This window comes from Astatotilapia calliptera, chromosome 7 (genome assembly GCF_964374335.1).
Source record: "Astatotilapia calliptera chromosome 7, fAstCal68.1, whole genome shotgun sequence".
Taxonomy (NCBI): domain Eukaryota; kingdom Metazoa; phylum Chordata; class Actinopteri; order Cichliformes; family Cichlidae; genus Astatotilapia; species Astatotilapia calliptera.
The window spans coordinates 46,379,725-46,397,619 of NC_137428.1; the positions used below are offsets into that span (position 1 = coordinate 46,379,725).

The window sequence follows — 17,895 nt, forward strand, 5'->3', positions numbered from 1 at the left end:
ACTGCAGTAGCTCATGAAGCGTTCATGAAGATTGCAATTCCTCTTTTTGCAGATAAAATATTAACTCAGGTGTTCAGACTGCATATATTAGAGAAATATCTAGCAAAATGTTTCTTATGTGATAAAAGATATCGCCCCCTACAACTCAGACTGAACTGATTACAGTTCATTCAATAATATCTCAAGATGTGGTCTTACTAGAAGGATGTTGTGCTGCTGCAGCTTAAACAGCACAGTTTGTTAATCTGTAATGACGTCATAACCAAGCAGTTCACAACAAATGCAGATGTGTTCATCCACATCAGTGTTTTATATATAAAAAATAAGGACATTTGTGTTTGATGAGTTATTTCTTTGTTATAACAATGCTTTTTTGGCATCTTATACCATTTTCCTATACTATTCTATTCCTATACTATTTCCTATACTATCCCACATTTGTGAGGAGAATGTATTTGTGGGTTGAGCAGCAGACTTGAGTATGTGGGTTGCACCCATTAAAACCTTGCCAAATCTTCTCTGTCAATGCCAGCCAACCTATTCTGTGACCAGAACAACCACATTGGCTGACTTGCGATAAATGCTGGTTGAAAAATGGGATGCCATCCTACAGCAATGTGTGACCGAGCTGGTGAGCAACATGAGGAGGAGGTGCCAGGCTGTTTTGACTGTGTATGGTTCTTCCACATGCTTCTGAGGTCCCCGTTATTTAAGTTAGTAAAACCTCAATCATCCGGTCCAATAAATAACACCAAACAAGAAGCAATAGTAGAATAAGCAGGTTGGCACTGACAGATAAGGTTTGGAAAGTTTTACATACTCAATATAAATATATATATATATATATATATATATATATATATATATATATATATATATATATATATAGGGTGCAAGATGCTAGCAGGCAAGGCATACATGGAACGCCATAACCAAGTGGCCGGCATAGTGTACAGGAACATCTGTGCCGAGTATAACCTGGAAGTCCCGAGGTCAAAATGGGAGATGCCCCCAAGGGTGGTGGAGAATGACCGAGCTAAGATCCTGTGGGACTTCCAGATACAGACGGACAAAATGGTGGTGGCTAACCAACCGGACATAGTGGTGGTAGACAAACAGAAGAAGACGGCCGTAGTGATTAATGTAGCGGTTCCGAATGACAGCAATATCAGGAAGAAGGAACACAAGAAGCTGGAGAAATACCAAGGGCTCAGAGAAGAGCTCGAGAGGATGTGGAGGGTGAAGGTAACGGTGGTCCCCGTGACTCCCAAGCTAGGCGAGTGGCTCCAGCAGATCCCGGGAACAACATCGGAGATCTCTGTCCAGAAGAGCGCAGTCCTGGGAACAGCTAAGATACTGCGCAGGACCCTCAAGCTCCCAGGCCTCTGGTAGAGGACCCGAGCTTGAAGGATAAACCGCCCGCAGGGGCGTGCTGGGTGTTTTTTGTTTATATATATATACACTGTAAAAAAATATTCCGTAGAAAAACAGAAAATGTCCTGGTAATTTTCTGCCAGTACATTTTCTGTTTTTTTACGGAGGTTTGACGGACCTTTCTGTAAATGATAAAACGGAAAATTCTGTAGATTTACAGTATACTCTCTGTACTATTTACGGACATTTCCTTCAGCTATAAAACAGAAAATTCCGTTTATTCACAGTATATTTTCTGTATCATTAACTGATATTTTCCGTTAATAGAAAAATTGAAATTTCTGTTTATATTACTATTTCCAAGCACTTCTTTTCACTGTAACTCATTAAATATAGTTCTTTATATCCTTAAACGTACATTTCTATGCAATTACAACCTAGTACACCATGTACTCAAAAATTCATAAATTAAAACTTAAATTAATTTGTGCTTCGTACACAACAACATTGGTACAATTAATGTTAAATATTCTTTTATTCTCCTTAACTCAAACACTATACTTAAATATAATGACAGCATCCATCTTGTCATAAAACTACTAAACAGCTGATACATGAACAAAATAACTCACAAGCTTTCAAATTTGAGCATTTTTATTTCCTTGAAATCAGGTTGCCCTCATGTAAATGTGTTTATTTACATTCATTCAAGTGGCTACCAAGTGTTTTCTTCAAACAGGACACCTGACAAACAAAAAATGTCATATTTAACGACATGTTCACATTTAATAATATCCAGAGTACCTTTTAGTTAGAATCACTGCCTTGTGGTAGTTTTGCCTCAGCCAAATGGTTAAGGTGTGGTTTACATCCATCTCTGTCCACTTATGATACAGTATACACATGTAGTCAGTTATAGCCAAACACCTTTGATTACTGAATTGCATTCACTTCATTAATGAAGTGAATGTAATTCACATTTGTGTGAACATTTGTCTGAGATTAACTCTTTGGGCTCTTTACCAGAGGTGGGACCAAGTCATTGTTTTGCAAGTCTCAAGTAAGTCTCAAGTCTTTATCCTCAAGTCTCAAGTCAAGTCTCAAGTAATGTCAGGCAAGTCAGAGTCGAGTCTCAAGTCACTGGTGTAAAAGTCCGAGTCAAGTCACAAGTCTGAAATTTTGAATTTCAAGTCCTTTCGAGTCATTAAAAAAAACGAAAAAAAGCATGTTGCAGTTATGCTAAATGTAAATATTAGACCATGTAATTTTTAAATCTGTGTTTTTCTCAACACATGACAAAATAGTGAACTTAGAAAATATACACAAATTGTGAAATTGTGAACACCTCTGCTCTTTACCTTACAATATAACATACTTGAGTCAAAATTTGTTGACTGTTTAAGTGGTGCCACATGAATACAACTGAACAGATCTAAAGAAGATGTTCCTGAACTTTGGGTTTATTCGAACAGGACTGATGGATAACCACAGGACTTTTCCCCATATGATAACTACAACACATAATAAATTAAGACAGATTACTGTCCCAAACTTAAAGATAAAAGTGTATTTACGGGACTTGTTTTGTCAGTGAGGAGCAAAGTATAATTAGAAGTGCTTGTTCTGATGAAAAGTTAAACTGTAAACAGCAGCATAGTGAATAAGGATCTGTGTCCACGAATCCTCAGCAGTGACAACACTTAAACATCATAGTTCAAAATCCTTAATGCACACCTTTTTCTCCACGGTGTTCAAATTCTCTAAGCTGGTTAAGTAGAGGAAAAAGTCTGACATATTTCATGACCATTAAATGTTAGACAAGGCTCTGAAAACGAGGTGTACAGTTACAAACAAAAACCTCTGCTTGTGCGCACAGACCCTAAATCACAACAAATAAGACAATAGTAAGACAAATTACTACAAAGTCTTGTTACCGCTCTTCATATAACAGTGTGACAAAGTCCTGAATGCAGCCTGCATGTTAGTACATCAAGGTCCATCTGAGCTTTAAGTAAAATACACTCAGCTTTTCCTTGGATTTTAAGAGTTGCTCAGTTCATACAGGAACTGCAGCAGTCGGAGTTAACGTGTCGCTGTGTTGCTCCTCCGTGTCAGCCATTGAGACTAGTCGCAATTTATTCTGAGGAAAAAAAGAGAAACAACAAGACATTTTTAAAAAGTTTGTATTTTTATAATTTTTTTTTACCTAGAGCATAAACAACATAAACAAAAAAAGGATTAGGGCTGTGCGATATGACGATATATATCAGATTACGATATAAAAATGTCTATCGTTTCATATTATACACTATTCTTTGTTTTGTGGTGTTGCAAACTAAACTGTTTACGGCAATATTTTTTTCATGGTTTTGATGGTCACTGTAGTTGCTATATTATTTCTTAAAGTTCTCTCCTTCTCTTATACTTAAAATAACCACACTATGGACGGACAAGTGACTGTTTTTACGCGTACTCTCGTTACCAACAATGAGGATAAAACCATCGTGTGGCTCCGCCGTCCGCTTGTTTATTTTCCACATAAACCTTTCACAATAAAGCTCAAGTTTCTGTTGAGACTTTTCAAACTAAACTGAAATGATATACATTATTCTCAAACATAAAATTTCAGAATATGCATCAAACAAATGACCTCAAATAAAAACATCAAGTAACTATAAATGGCGCTTACAGTCACCACGCAGATGAAGGCACAGAGAATACCAGCATGGCCAGCAAGGATGAGGCAGAACCAGAAGGACCAGTCAAAAGAAATCGAGGACCTTATTGTTAAATGAGGGGCTACCTCTGTAGCATGGACATGATTTGGTTATGAAAAGTCTGACACGCCCCAGAAAACTGTACTATGCAAATTATGCCACAAACTGGTCCCCACCACCACTCGAACACAACAAACCTCTTTAACCACCTACACAAGAATCACATGAAAGAGTTTCGAGAGAGTTTACGAATGAAAAGCAAAAAAGAGTCGTCAGGTGCTCAAAATAATCCTTAGACTCAAACGTTAGAACAGGCTTTTCCTTGCAGCACGCCGTCTAATAAATACTCAGAAAGAAAATGGCGGCCATTTAAACTCATGTCTAAAAATGTATAGTTTCATGCATCGGTCAAAACACTCGACTCCTGGTACACGACGCCCAACTGAAAACATTTCACATAAGTCGAGTTGCCCGAGAATCACAGAATTTACAGAAAATGCACTATTTTGTGATATATATCGTTATCAGGAGAGATACGTCTTATATTGGGATATGAGATTTTGGTCATATCACGCAGCCCTACAAAGGATTATAATTCACGTAGAGTTGCATACACATAACACCATTCTGTTGCAACAAAAGCAGTTTATAATTAAAGTAACATACATACCTTGAAAAACTAAATCAACCACAACATTAAACTCACCTTGTGTTTGTAGAGAAGGTGATCAGGGTTTTTCTTCATTTCCTGAGACCAGCTGCTCTGGATCATCACCAGCTTGTATCTTCATCTTTTTTTTCACTCGGGGAAGTCTTTCCTTTTCTTGGCCATTGCTCTGCACTGGAAAACCAAAGTGTGTGATCAAAGGTGAAATAAGGGATATTTTTCCACTGCAGGACTTAAAGTGCTTCAAGTAGTGATAGCTGTTGATCCATTTCTCAAATAATCTGTAAGGATCTGGATTTTTAAGAAAGATACAAATATCTCTGCTTATATTTGGCTAAAAGCTTGATATAGACAAGGCATATAGAGCCCCTGCACACCAGCACTGCGCTTACATTATAGTTCAATCAAGAAATAGTTATTATTGATTTATTATTGAATTTTTTTAGTAATAATTTTTAGTATTTAATCACATTAGCACAGTGGGGTGACAAAAATATTCCACATACAAGAAATACTGCTCAGCATTTCATAAATTACATTTTCAACAAATGTTGGAGTAAAAACACAGTTACAGGGAAAATGTGTCTGTCTGTAAATATTAACTAAACATTTCTATGTGCTACAAAATAGACATACTGTAATTGTAAATGTGCTGAGGTGAAACTATACTTTCAATAATTTTACCACTACAGTCTGTTAACCACCGAAATAATCTATGCTGGTCAGCTAGCTAAAAGTCTTTACTTTAGCAGCCCAAATCAGAGGCTAACATTAGCATTTGCTAGCGTCAGCCAGGAAGGTCTGAGGCTTACCGTGTGTTCACACCGAACGCGATGGGCGCGTGAAAAAACGCCAAAACGCCCCTAACTTGACGCCTGCACATTCGCGACCTCTACGCGTGTCCAAGAAAAATCGCTCGCGCCCCAAAATATCATATTTTCACGCGCGTGAACCGGAAATGTGGGAGGGATGTGGGAGGAAGTTGTGCTAGACCGGTATCTTTGAAAGATGGCAGCTGTCGAGCTAGCGCTTGAAGAGAGAGTCTCCCTTCTTTATTTACTGTGGAGAGCAGAGCAGCGGCGTAAGAGACGTCCTCGCCGTACCTGGGTCCATCAGGTCCTCGAGACGCGTGATCAGTTTGGTGAGTTTCACCATTTGCTACAGGAGCTGCGCCTGGATGACGGCAGATTCCAGCGATATCATCGCCTGTCACTCGGCCAGTTTGAGGACCTGCTTTCCCGCGTCGGTCCCAGAATTGCCCGCCTAGACACCAATTACAGGCGCTCAATTCCACCAGCAGAGCGCCTGTCCATCTGCCTGAGGTTAGTAAAAGTGTTTAATACGGTAGTCCTGTAATGATACCTGCGCTAATATATGCTAAACCATCCATTTATACACTGCTAACATGGATGTGCTATGCTAAGAGTGAATGCTCTCGGTGTTTACCGATAGCAAACTGGTACGACACGACTTCACAATATTTGTAGTGATACACTGACGGTCTCATCAGGTCCCGATTTAATTCGATTTATGCTGTTATCAGTGTTTGAATGATAGCATGGCTGTGGTGTCATAGGTATGCTCTCGGTGTTTGCTGATATCAAACTTGTACTAGGACCAATGTGGGTTAACCTTTGTAGTGATACTCACTCCTTTTCACATCTAGACCTGGTTTAATTCTGGGATAGTTGAATATTTGTTTAAAATCACGGCAGATTGTTCCAGATTATACCAAATATATATCATGTAATTATCCTTATATTTACAAAATTTTCTATGCAAGATTCATGTTTTGTAATTTCTATAATGTATTTTGTAACTGAAGTACACATAATACTCATTTTGAACACTGTTGTCCAGGTTCCTTGCCACCGGGGACTCCTTCAGGACCATCGCGTTCAGTTTTCGAGTCGGTGTGTCCACGGTGAGCCAGATCATCCCCCAGGTAGCGACGGCCATCTGGGACTGTCTAGTGGACGATTTCATGGCTGTGCCTTCAACTCAAGACTGGCGGTCCATTGCAGAGGGATTCCAGGAGCGCTGGAACTTCCCTCTCTGCTGTGGAGCTCTGGATGGGAAGCACGTCCAGACGAAGGCACCCCCCAACTCAGGATCCATGTTCCACAACTACAAGGGAACTTTTTCCATTGTTCTCCTTGCGGTTGTGGATGCAGAGCATCGCTTCCGCGTCATTGATGTTGGGGGGTACGGGAGGACCAGCGACGGTGGTATCCTGGCCAACTCCACCTTTGGTCAGGCTCTTCGGGCTGGGACTCTCCATCTGCCTCCAGACCAGCCTCTACCTGGTGGAGAACACCGTGGAGCCCAGCCCCACGTCTTTGTGGCTGATGAAGCGTTCCCGCTGCGGCGTGAGCTCATGAGACCTTTCCCTGGACGCCTCCTCCCTTTACAGAAGAGGGTCTTTAATTATCGCCTTTCCAGGGCCAGGATGATAGTGGAGGGTGCCTTCGGTATCCTCTCCTCACAGTGGAGGTTGTATCGGCGCGCCATGGAGCTCCGTCCTGAAATTGCCGAGAAGTGTGTGAAGGCAACGTGTGTTCTCCACAACTTTCTGCGCTGTGTGGACGAGAGAGGGGCACCTGCTGTGGGAGGTGTGGCGCCTGCTGTGGTGGAGCCGTTGCAAGGCCTGGGTCGTGTGGCAGCAAACAACTCCTCCAGAGAGGCTGTCCTGGTGAGGGAGAAGTTCATGGCTCACTTCTCGGCAGAGGGAGCTGTGTCTTGGCAACCAAAGGAGTAGCCTGTTTGAAGTCTGAACGACTTCCCCACAACGGCTCTTTTAAGAGCCACCCACAAACCTCTAAAGAGTGTTCCTGTCTTTTTAACATTTTCTTAATGAATGGAGCTCTACTCCAAAATAAACTAACCTCTTTTTACTCTGCAACTTGTCTTCACTATGTTCCTATATACAGTGTGGTGCAAAAGTTTGGGCAACCTTATTATTAGTGTCTGTGAAGGTTCACAGTCATTATTTTCCTGTATGAATCGCTGTTACAGTAAAAAATGTTACTTACATATATCATATAGGAGACACACACATTGATATACACTACATATTTATGTTATTCCTCTTTTTTTGTGTTGCCAATTTATGCACCTGCTTCATTTAGTTTAAAGTTATTGCACTTTCTGTAAATCCAGTGAACTGCATTTCACTTCTCAAATATCACTGTGTGTCTCCTATATGATGTATTTAACTGACAATTTTTATTGTGACAACCAACGATTTGTACAGGAAAATAATTACTTTTCACAATGTTGCCCAAACTTATGCATCCCACTGTATTAGTATGTTTTGTTATTGGTGTAATATGAAATAAATTCTACTTTTGTCAAGTCCGGTGCCAATATTTGCTGTGTAGTAGAACAAAGACATTTGTCAGTATAAATGTTTATTTGATAAAATATATAAATTCAGTAACAAAAGGATAAATATATGACATCAACTATTTACAGACAGACAGGAATAAAATATACAAATTCAGTAACAAAAGGACATAAATAACATAAATATATGAGATCTAACTATTTACAGAGAGACAGGGATAAAAAGGACCCAGCTTGGAGTGGAAGAGCCTCAGGGAGAAGGAGGAGAAACATAAGAACATTGTTTCTGCCCTGGAGAGCTGCTGCCTCATCAGTAAACTACTGATCATTAGGGTCCAATGTTTCCAAATTTAGCACAGCTGTGCTGTTTTCAAAAACTGATTTATAAATTTGGAATTTCACGAATTCTCGTGTCTGAGGCGGCATAATAGGTAGCATCGTATAATTCTGGATGATTTGCCACAGCACTGATTAGTTTCTCCTCCATTTTGAATGCAGAATGAATGGCTTTGGCTGGATCTGCCCCTTTGAACTAGGTAACAGCCACGTCACCAGGCTCCTGATTGGTTGTCGCGGCGCGATTTTACGCTGGAGTTCAGATTTTTCCAACTCGAGCGGGGGAGGCGAAACGCGCGTATGCACAAAATGCAACACATAAACTCACGCGCGTGGATTTTTTCGCGAGTCAAACGCCTGAAACGCCCTACACTCACGCGCGTTTCTGGCGTTTTTGCGTTTTCGCAACGCCAAAACGCTTCCGAATTTTCGCGGGGGCCGCAATCGCGGGTCAGCGCGCCTTTCCATTGACTTTACATGTAAACCTGACGCTCCGCCTGCCTCTATCGCGTTCGGTGTGAACACACCGTTAAACTAGGGTTAGTGTAACTTTGCCTGAAACCCTTTAAAGTGTACAGTAGAGCCAACTGTAAAACACAGGTATTGATACAGTACTTATTAGAGTCCTAGAATAATTTCTAGAACCATGAAGTTCTCACTTTCCCAGTTATCCACATCACTGACTTTCGCTAATTAGCTAGTTAGCAGTCACAGCTGTGTAATACCCAGAGAGACACAGACAGCTAACTATAATATTTATGAAAACTGGTTCAGCCACTGAAGGGCAAAACTGGTGGTATCACAGTAAAAATTATTTTAACATTAATTAAAATAAAGCTTAAGTCATGTTAAACCTAAATAACAATTATTTTAAAAAATGAGTCAGCAAAATATTCCTGACTTGTCTGGAGACAGCCGAAACCAGTTAACAAATAAATTAACAATTCTTTCTAAATAAAAACACGGAGTCTTTTGAAAAACATTATTTTAATAAAACGAAACATGAGTTTTAATACTTACCACAGAAATTTGAAGGCAGTTTCTCCAACTTCAGAATCCAAAATCCAGATGAAGCCTGAAAGAAGCCTAATGGCTGCTCTTGCGCTTACTTTTCCCTCCTTTTCAGGTTCTTTTTCCCACAATGCATTGCAGTAGTTGAGAAATACAGAAAAATACCTGTAAATGACTAATACGGAAAATTCCTTCACGTTTATACAGTAGATTGTACTGTATTTTTACGGATTTTTTTTACAGTGTATATACACACATATACACACACACACACACACACACACACACACACACACACACACATATATATATATATATATGTGTGTGTGTGTGTGTGTGTGTGTGTGTGTGTGTGTGTGTATATATACACACACAGTTATGGCTGAACCACAGTGAGGTGAAAATTGCAGAGAACAGGCCGGACAGATATGTTAAATTTAGTTTTCAAGTGTGCAAAAAGAGGTATTGACTAGTCAAAACCCCAGTGAAGCTGACTCTTGGTGTGGGTGATTGATTTGTACGTGGTCATTGAACTGAGCTTAGAGGTAGTTTGTATTCTATTAGACATCTCATGGGCTTTGCAACAAGGGAACAAAAGGGAATGCTGATGCCTAATTGCTGGCAAACAAAAGGACAGACACCACTTGCATCATGTCTGTGGACTGTTACTTCTGCTGCCGCTGTTTATAGGCTTTTTCTCCCTCAGTAGGTTTCACTTGTACATGTGCTTTGAGAGCTTTCTGTTCCCGTTGTGACTGAAGCTAGTGTGTATGGCTCTGTTCTAGCTGAAAGCTGTGTTTGATGTAGCTTTTATTTGTTGAATTGTCCATGTACCAACATTACACAAACTGTGTTCTGTATTTCTTGTACTATTAACGTCGGCAATAGAGAAATGCCACAATTCATACAACAAAACTGATTTGTTGAACGGAGAAACTGTGTGCGGAACAAACAACACATAAGTATAACTTAAGCTTCTTAAAAGTCATATTTAGATATATATTACATTTGATTGCACAGGTCTATAAATGGTGCTATATTGTGCTTCTCCTCTTCCTTCATAATCCCACTGTTGTCCTTGCACTGTTAGTAATAGTAGTTAAAATAGTAGTTAAAAGCAGACATTGAGAATGGCTTACAGGATTCAATAAAGATTGTGAATGTGAGTGCTTGCTTGGCAACCAAGGTCACCATTTCCTAGTTCATCATAGTACTAAAATAAAACCTAAAATGTCTTTATATAAAATTATAAGTTTTTGACCCGAAGCCTGAGATTTCGTAGATAACTAGCAGTTATAATAAGTAATTGTAACAAGACAGACTGATAGATAGATGTATCTATAGCTTTTAAAGGATGAAGAAACTGTTTTGTGCATCACCATTAAAAATTATTCAGTTCCTGACGCGTCACTCTGGGAACCCATTGGCTAATCTGTTAACTCAGCAGATTTTGGGGGCTTTTGGGCCAGTGTATCCAATCCAGATTTGTTTTTTAAGTTCACTAGTTAATGTTTAGGAATGTGTGATGCTATACGCATGTGCTGCTTTAAGGGTGGCTGTAGCTCAGGAGACAGAGCAGGTCATCCACTAATTGGAAGGTTGGTGGTTTGATCCCTGGCTGCTCCACTCTGCACGCAATTTGAACCCCAAGTTGCCCTCTGATGTGTGATTGTTAGATAGAAAGCACTTAGGTGTAGAAAAAATTGCTTTAGGTGAATTTGGAAAGGTTGTATAAAGTGCTTTGAGTGCTATAGACGAACCAATCCATTTACTGCATGCAACCAAAGCTGCCTTAAATCTGATTGGTTAATTGAACAAAACCAACAATAATGTCCTTTGGATAAAAACCAGTAGTAGTACCAGTAACGCAGAACAGAAAATGCAGTGACAGTTCTAAAATGTTTTGACTTTTTGCCTTTTTTACAGATTCAGTACTTTTGAATTTTGCACTGACTTTACCTACGATGGGAAGCAAAAACACGTCATTGTAGTTAATAGATTATTGAAAGTACTTATTTTTTTGCAGCTTTAGAAAATACCTATGTACTGACTAGCTATGAAAAACCTTTCACCCATTTTGCTCTCTCTTCTTTTGCCCTCTGTGTCTTTTAATTTCTTTCTTTTATCGACCAGAAATCGGAAATAAAGAGACATGATTGAAAATTGAATTTTCCTCTCCTCTTGAGTGATGATGGCCTGTAATCTACAAACATTATTCCACTATGAAGGAGTTTGCTAGCTGATGAGAGCAGGCAGAAGCATTGTTTTCTTTGACCAAGAAAGCACTGAAATGTGTGCTGTCAGAAATGGCATGAGCCTTCATCACTGAAGACCTAAAAATAGATTAAAGGGGAACGGGAACAGAACAAATTTACTGCTCAGTGTATATTAATGTATTTGTGTACAATAAAAAAAACATTACCCATTACACTTGTGGGGGATAATAATACATGAAAGATGGTCTTATGTTGCTAAAATCTCACAACAGTCTGCTAAAGGCAAATTATCTGCAGAATCGTGGCTGATGAAATTCAAAGCATACACTTCTGTCTTGTGTGATGTGTTTTTGCTCATGTTTATTTCGTGCAGATCTCAGCAATACTGTGTAGAGCATGAGGCTGATGTGGAAATCCCTGGACAAGATGAGATGTCTGAGGAAACGCTCCACTATTCCCTTCCTCGGCTTCCTCATCACCTTCCTCCTCTTCCTGAACCTTTACATTGAAGATGGCTACGTGCTGGTTAGTCAATTGTTCTATGTATGCGCATTTGCAGAAGTGTTTTTACAGAGCATTAGACACTTTATGTTTGTATTTCTTCTGGATGTCTTCTTGATGCACACTTGACCACATTTCCAGACGTGCTTCCTGTTTGATGTGCAGTTGCTCTTTTGTAAGAGAGACATATTTAAATGTTAATGAGGTGGACACATTGAGATCATCTTTATGATTTATCATTTATTCATGATGCCAGCAACTCTTGTTGATCTCAGTATATTATCAGTGTTTGTTCTTTAAAATATTAAGGTGGTTTGGCGGCTTTTTCTCCTCACTGCCTGCAGGGGTTTAAACAAACCTTCTGAAATGGAGGTTTAGTTGTGTCATGTCAATAGATTTGATATCAATATAAAGAAAGAAATGTGTTTTCCGAGGCAACACTTGAGAAAATAGTGTTTTAAGCTACTTAGCTAAATTTGAATACTTGAAAAAATGTATATAATATGAAGTTTCACAACACAGGGGTATGTCTGCTGAGGATGAACTGCACAAAATAGTCAAATGGTCCTGGTCAAACACAGATTTGGGGTGTGTGAGGGGCTTCACTGTCAACTGCAATGTTTTTCATCAGTTTAAGGCTGTTTCAGTGGTTCTGTATGTTTAGAAGCCTTGTAAAGTTTTACCCAGTACTGAAATGATCAGCAGTATCCTAATATACACAAACCCTAATACACATGCTATACATAGCTAGTTTTCTCAGCTATCCATCAACCTGGCTCTTCACAAAATGAATCTAGTTCTTCTTCTTCTGATCAGGAAAATAGGAAAATTGTTCTTTTAATTTTTGCACATAAAGAAGCTCAATTACAGGATAAAAGTACTGCTAGCTACTAAGCTATACACTTTAAAAACACCTTGAAGCAACTCTTGTTGTGATTTGGCGCTGTTGCGATTGTACATAAAATTGACTTGAACTGAATTTAAACCGAATACTCTGAAAATCAATAGATGTTAATGCATGTCATAGAGCTTCAATAATGATGGGAATGGTTTCAGTCTTAAACTTTACAGGCTTTCCATGTTTTTTGCGGAAATGTTTAAATATGTATAATATGCCAAGACACAAATTTTTTACTTTTCATTTACTTGTCAAAAGAAACATCTGATGTCCACCTTATTTGATGCTGAGATGTGAAATACTTTATTTATTTGATAATTGGGAACTTTAATAATTTGCATAATTAGATTTTTTTTCCAGATTTTTTTGTGTGCATCAGTTGATAATGTGTTTTTTTTTTTAATGTTTTGCTCCAGGAAGGGGATAAAAGGCAGCTTAGGGAAACATCAGTCCACCCTTCAAGCTCAGAACGATACGTCCACACCTTCAGAGACCTGAGTAATTTCTCTGGATCCATCAACGTCACATATCGCTATCTCGCTGGTACCCCACTGAACCGCAAGAGTAAGTTTACTGTTTCTTTTTAATAGAAATTTACATTGAGTCTTTCATGGGCCGGGGGCAAATTACAGTGAATTGTATTTGCAAGAAGAGGATGCAAAATTAAATTTAAAATCTGTGACATTGGGATTTAATGCATAGCAATAAACAGAAACTGCTCCACAGGGGCTTCTTTACCTCAACATTAAATTCTTCTTTAGTGCTTTGTGCTTTATTCACAAAGCTTTTATGTCTATTTTCCCTCATAGACAATAACTGTGTGCTGTTAAATAAGTGAGCACTGAGCACAATTGTTTATTCAGCAAAAATATTTAGAAAATGCTTTAGAAAAATACAAATGCATTTAAAAATTTGTATTACGTTTATTTTCTCAAATAATACTGGTGGACTTTGACATAGTTTGAATTCAAAGTGACTTTCAACTACGCTGGAACTTTGGTCATGTGATAAGGGCTGATTGTAAATAAAGATCAGCTGATGACCATTTGAAGGCTCAGGAAGCAACTAATAAGCAGACCTTGAAATAAATTTACTTAAACTCTAATTTCACGTTTACAATTTTAGGAGTATATTTTCTCAGACAGCGTTGAAACTTATGCAGTTCATCTGAAACCTGTCCTTTAAAGATGTTTTTGGAAATAGTGATCAAAGTTGACATTCATATTTTTTATTCACAGAGTATCTCACCATCGGGCTCTCATCTGTCAAAAGAAAAAGAGGAAACTACCTCCTGGAAACGATCAAATCCATATTTGATCAGTCCAGTTACGAGGAACTGAAAGAGATTGTGGTTGTCGTCCATCTGGCGGACTTCGACCTGGTCTGGTGTGAGAACCTGGTGCAGGAAATCACCAGGAAGTTTGCACACCACATCATAGCTGGACGTCTCTTAGTAATCCAAGCTCCAGAGGAGTACTATCCGTCTCTGGACGGATTGAAAAGGAACTACAACGACCCAGAGGACAGGGTCCGTTTCCGCTCCAAGCAGAACGTGGACTACGCTTTCCTGCTCAACTTCTGCACAAACCTCTCCGACTTCTACATGATGTTAGAGGACGATGTGCGCTGCTCCAGGAACTTCCTGACAGCACTGAAGAAGGTGATCACCTCCAGAGAAGGTTCCTACTGGGTGATGTTGGAATTCTCCAAGCTGGGCTACATCGGGAAGCTGTATCACTCCAGAGACCTGCCGCGCTTGGCTCATTTCCTGCTCATGTTCTACCAGGAAATGCCCTGCGACTGGCTCCTCATCCACTTCAGAGGCCTGCTTGCACAGAAGGACGTGATCCGCTTCAAGCCTTCGCTGTTCCAGCACATGGGCTACTACTCCTCCTATAAAGGTGCCGAGAACAAGCTGAAGGATGATGACTTTGAGGAAGACTCCATAGACATTCCCGACAACCCCCCCGCCAGCCTTTACACAAACATCAATGTCTTTGAAAACTATGACGCCACCAAGGCTTACAGCACAGTGGACGAATACTTTTGGGGAAAACCTCCCTCCACTGGAGATTTCTTTATTGTAGTCTTTAACAAATCTACCAAAATCAGTAAAATTAAGATTGTTACTGGGTCTGATGACCGGCAGAATGACATTCTTCATCACGGAGCTCTGGAAGTAGGAGAGAAATTAGTTGGGACTAAAAAAGGCAAACAGTGTTCCTCTTATATCACATTAGGAGAGTTTAAAAATGGCAACATTGAGGTCCATGACGTAGACCACAAAATAGCCTTTGACATTGAGTGTGTACGCATTGTGGTCACAGGCAGCCAGAAAGAATGGCTCATTATCAGAAGTATAAGTTTATGGACTACGCAACCCCCCAGCCAATGATGACTATACAGAGACTTTTAATATGTCATAAAGGCAAAGGTTTTTATTATTATTTAGTAATGTATGTATTTCCAGATTTATTTATTCATTTTATATGTATTTATTGATACTCGTTTTGATTGCCAAATCAATCTATAGTTTTTTACCTGCAAGTTGTACTCTTAGTGGAGCATCTTCACAGTCATTCTCAAGGACTGTTCAGCTGACCTCAAAGTGTTCATTAACACATGTTGAAGTGTTACAGGAGTTTATCCATTTCAGCTTTTGATAGCGATCCTTAATACACGGCTGGGTGATAATTCACTGTTATTGTTTAGCAGCTTTAAGTAATATCATGTCACAATGTTCTGATTGTTGGGTTTTTGTTTAGCTTTGTTTTGACTATTCTCCTGCCCAAAGGAAAATATGGTTTACAATTTCAGTATTTTGTTTCTGTAACAAAATTCCATGAAAAGACTAAAACATACTATTTTGTACTCTCTATCTCCAGTGTGATATACAGCATGTTGTTTCTCAGTGTCGTTAAGCTCAGTTATCCAAAATATCATTTTACCCTGTTTCTGCTCTTACATGGTTGCCAAAGCACTAAATACAAAATAATGTATCCTTTGCTTACAGCGCCCAGCAGTAACAGCACTGGAGTTTTTGGAAAGTTTTGAGAGATCGAGCAGAGTTTTTGTGTTGGCTTTTTTTTTCATGGGATTTGTTGACAATAACAAAGTTGTGGGGAAATTCAGTTGAAAGTGTAGTCATTAAGAGTTTTTCTTCATACATTCACACATTTAATATGCTCAAAATGATAACTGTGAAAGACGAGCACCGCATTGAACACCGTCAAGGTCATAAATGCATGATTATGCGTCCATTTGGTGTACAGTATCATTCATATTTAATAACTGTCAAATTTTAGAAACTGTTGAGCTGATACTACGCTCAGTCATCACACCCACTCACCCATTAGTAATTCAAATAACTATATATTATTTAGGAATGTTTTTGAAAGCTTTTCAGGAAGGCACTTCATGTAAATGATGAACACAAATTTTATTTGTAGGACACTGTACTACTGATTTGCTGCAGTTTTTTGTTTCGGAGTATTATGAAGTACTAATTTATAATTGAAGGACTTATTATTAAGTGTAACATGGTATTCTTTAAACAACCACCTTATTGAAAATCCTGTAGGGTTTTTTTTGTTGTTTGTTTCTTTGTTTTTGTTTTTTTTTATCATGACGGACAATGAACTGGCAAAAGTGTAGCCCTTGGATTTCTCTCTGAGGATGTCCCCTCTTGACCCTTAATCATTTTCCAGCTCGAAATCTCATCAGGAAGTGTCAGAGGTCATTGTTGCCTTGAATATTCATCAAGTAACACCAGATTTCTCTGCTTTAAATATTCTTTCCTGTTTAATCGTCTTCTTAGTTACGGGTAAGGCAGATGTGTGACTGAGTTGAGCTCTTTTTCAAACACTGTATATCCTGTCAGCGCTGCTGACGGGAGAGCACTGTTTGTGTTCGCCCATCTTCTCCAAGAGCTGAGATTAGATTGCACAGTGAGAAATGGGCCAGGTCTGCTCATACGACTCTTTCTTTTTTTTTCCTTTCTTTTTTAACAACACAGTTTTCCTCCTAGTAAATTGGTCTGTGTTTGCCTCACTCTCTACACCAGCAAAACAACATCTTCCCTGGAGCTATAAGATCTCAATTCGTTCTTTCCCCAGTGCTGGGCTCTCACTCCTTCACTGTTTCTGCTCTTACATGGTTGCTTCTCCGTGATCTTTGATCTCTGTTCATACAGTTTCTTTTGGGGGAACTTGCTTGAGTTTCCCCTGAAGATGCTTTTGGGCTCATTGCTCAATATTGTTAAACAGCTAACCTTCTGAGAATTAAGCAGACACATGGCATGTTAACTTATCATTGCCATGATACCCAAAGCAGTTCAGTACCATGCTTTAAAAGTAACCTTGTTGTGTGATCAGAATCTGCTATATGTCACATTAGTTTCTAAATTGAAGTGGTGGCAAGAAATGTTTACATTGTACCGATGTTCTTTAGGAACATGCAGCGCACGCAGGTCATCATTAAGCATGCTGGAACAGTTTTGTACAGCTTTGTTCCGCTTGTGTGATAGCCACCTGTTTCGTGTTTTCCCTCAAGGTCTTGTTCAGTGTTACAGATCGAGACCTTTCACAGATTGGCTTGTACTGCAATCTTGAAATTCTCCCTGAGCAAATCCCCCATGTACTATCTGAAATGAAATTAGAATGCCCACCACCTTACAATACGGCTTATTGTTTTTCCTCAACATTTCCCTGGGAAAACCACTATTCATTTTAGTAAATGATTCCAGGACCTGCATGGATCAGCTCCTTGGAGGGGATGTTGTTTGAATGGATGATGCTTGGAAGCACAATTTACATTGTGCTGTGCGTGTGT

General features: G+C 39.2%; 1 protein-coding gene and 1 long non-coding RNA gene across 3 annotated transcripts in view; one reads left to right on the top strand and one right to left on the bottom strand.

Annotated features, from left to right (window-relative positions):
* The window catches only part of LOC113026344 (alpha-1,3-mannosyl-glycoprotein 4-beta-N-acetylglucosaminyltransferase C), a 117,410-nt gene extending 101,810 nt beyond the window's left edge, over nucleotides 1–15,600 (top strand). For both annotated transcript variants that reach the window (XM_026175017.2, XM_080304571.1), the window contains exons 4-6: nucleotides 12,040–12,191; nucleotides 13,482–13,629; nucleotides 14,304–15,600. In XM_026175017.2, coding sequence (XP_026030802.1) covers nucleotides 12,063–12,191; nucleotides 13,482–13,629; nucleotides 14,304–15,460 — 1,434 coding nt within the window. In that variant the 5' untranslated portion in view covers nucleotides 12,040–12,062 and the 3' untranslated portion in view covers nucleotides 15,461–15,600. The remainder of the gene's footprint in view (nucleotides 1–12,039; nucleotides 12,192–13,481; nucleotides 13,630–14,303) is intronic.
* LOC145430139 (uncharacterized) lies at nucleotides 3,289–9,599 on the bottom strand. The gene is made up of 3 exons (XR_013910557.1): nucleotides 9,460–9,599; nucleotides 4,798–4,932; nucleotides 3,289–3,514 (listed from the first exon to the last, which is right to left on the bottom strand). It is a non-coding gene; the product is annotated as an uncharacterized LOC145430139 (long non-coding RNA).
* Nucleotides 15,601–17,895: the final 2,295 nt, after the last annotated feature.